Genomic DNA, 2,283 nt, shown 5'->3' on the forward strand with positions numbered 1-2,283 from the left:
CTGGTGGCGTCGTGGGTTATGAATTGAGCTGCTAGCAGTTTGGCAGTTCAAACTCAGCAGCCACTCTGAGGGAGAAACACTTACAGCCTCAGAAACCCACAGGAGCAGTTCTACCCTGTTCATAGGGCCCTGTAGCTATGACTCAGAATCAACTGATGGCAGTGAGTGAGTCCGTCCATCTGTCCCTGGTCACTATGTGCCCCTTCTGTGAGGCCCTCCTGCTCCCCCTCTACTGCTTCTCAATTAACGTGCGCACACCCCTCATTCTTGTCATCAGGACCCTGATTCCATCTCTGCTCCTCTGGCGGTCTGGGTGTGTCTTGGTGGGTGAGGAATGCACCGAGAATGACTGTTGGGGTGATTGGGCCTCCTTTCTGGGAAGGGAATGCTCCACCCCCCCACCCCAGCCCCTCGTTTCTCTGCTCTGTGCACAGTCCGAGTCTGCTGTGCCTGCTGCACATGAAATTGGGAAAGCCATGCCCACCACTGTCATGGCACCTCGAACTCCTGGTGAGGCTGTAGGCGATGGACGGAATAGAGCTGCACCTGCGAGCTTTATGAACACTGGTCACCAGATCTTTCTTTTCCTGGTTTTGCCGGGTGGGTTCGAACCACCAACCTTCAAGTTCACAGATGAGCTTAAACCATTTTTGCCTCCCCCCTGTCCTCCAACCTTGAGTCATACTAAGTGCTCAATACATAGGGAAGATGAGGGGAGGTCAACTGCTCTCTTGCTGTCACCCCACTCCTGCAGGAACTGGAGGATTTGCAGGGGTCACTGCCATGCTACCTGAGGAACTTGGTCAGCGAACCTGACAACATCCTGGTGTGGCACATGCTGCTACTGCCGGTGAGTGTCCAGGGAGCCTGGGTCAGGGTGGGGTGGGATCCTCCCCTACCTCAGCTTCCCCCAGGAGCCCTGGAGTGGTATATCGGGTTAAGCACTCAGTTGCAAGGTCAGCAATTTGAAACCACCAGCCACTCCTCGGGAGAAATATGAAGCTTTCTACTTCCATAAAGAATTCCAGTCTCAGAAATCTACAGGGGCAGTTCTAGCCTGTCCTATAGGGTCACTGTGAGGGCATTGATGCTATGGCAGTGAGTTTGGTTTGAAATTGAGGTTCCTCTCACTGGGGGCTCCCACCGCCAAGGGTCACCCACTACACTGAGTGTAGACAAGCCACATCAGGAAAAGGCACTTAGTGATAGCCCTTTGTCAGGGAACCGTGGGGTGGTGCAAACGGCTAAGCGCTCAACTACTCACTGAAAGATTGTTTGTTCAACGTCTCTTGGAAGAAAGGCCTGGCAACCCGCTCCCGAAAGGACAAAGCCACAAAAGCCCTCTGGCTCGCAGCTCTCCGGTGACAGTGACACCCACACACAGGGGTCACTGTGAATCAGAACAGACCTAATGGCAACTGGCAGGGGTGGGGAGAGGGGGGAAAGCCCCTTGCCAAGAGACAGGGGCAATCTTTCCCAGTGCCCACCGTTGGTAGGATTTGCTCCACTAAACCTAGAAGGTTCTTCTCTCAAAGACTAATTTCAGAAAAGTATTGCTCCTGGTGGCAACCCCCATAACTTATCTCCTCTGTGCTGACTTCCCTCTGCGTACCGTACGCTCTCACCTTGATAAGCTCTCCTTAGAAAGGCAGAGGCCTGTGGGCTTGAACTACGGGATGAGAGCAGGTCTGGATTAGGTCCTAATAAAGTGGTTTAGGACAGAAAAAGAAGAAGAAGGCAGAGTCCAAAGGCCTTATCAAGGGCAGACGCCTTCCTCGGCCCTTTGAGGAGCACTGGCCACTTCCTCACTTACGGGAACCGAAAAACGAAAGTGTGCGTGCGTTTTTGTCAGTCAAAGCTTTCTGGAATGGAGAGGGAACTATTCACCGTATTATTTATCATTTGGATGTCTTCGTGACCAGATAGAGTGGGGGCAGGGGTCCTGGTGGGTCAGCGGGTTAAGCGTTGGACTGTTAACCCCAAGCTTGGTGGCTCACAGTCTTGGAGAAAGATGTGGCTGGCTGTTCCCATAAAGACTGACAGTCTCAGCAGCCCCCCAGGGAAGGTCACTGAGTCTGAATCGACTCGGTGACAGTGGGTTTTTTTTAAAAAAAAATTTACTTAGAGTTGTAGCATCTCTTCTCTTTCAGAAAAATAGAAACGTTGTTTGAGTTAGGTCAGCATGTGATGCTTCTGGCAAGTCCCTGGGGTTGGGGGGTTGAAGCCTTTCACTTACCTGGCTTGTAGTGAGAACCACGTGTCAGGTGCCCGGGGAAGAAGTTG

General features: G+C 52.4%; 1 protein-coding gene across 2 annotated transcripts in view; it reads left to right on the forward strand.

The window, feature by feature from the left end:
- UBE2L6 (ubiquitin conjugating enzyme E2 L6) overlaps positions 1 to 2,283 on the forward strand; it is a 16,673-nt gene that overhangs the window by 6,037 nt on the left and 8,353 nt on the right. For both annotated transcript variants that reach the window (XM_004714906.2, XM_045297065.1), the window contains exon 2: positions 755 to 850. In XM_004714906.2, the coding sequence (XP_004714963.1) occupies positions 755 to 850 (96 nt within the window). The remainder of the gene's footprint in view (positions 1 to 754; positions 851 to 2,283) is intronic.

This window comes from Echinops telfairi, unplaced genomic scaffold (assembly GCF_000313985.2).
Source record: "Echinops telfairi isolate 266 unplaced genomic scaffold, ASM31398v2 ScPeMD7_7416;HRSCAF=8454, whole genome shotgun sequence".
Taxonomy (NCBI): Eukaryota; Metazoa; Chordata; class Mammalia; order Afrosoricida; family Tenrecidae; genus Echinops; species Echinops telfairi.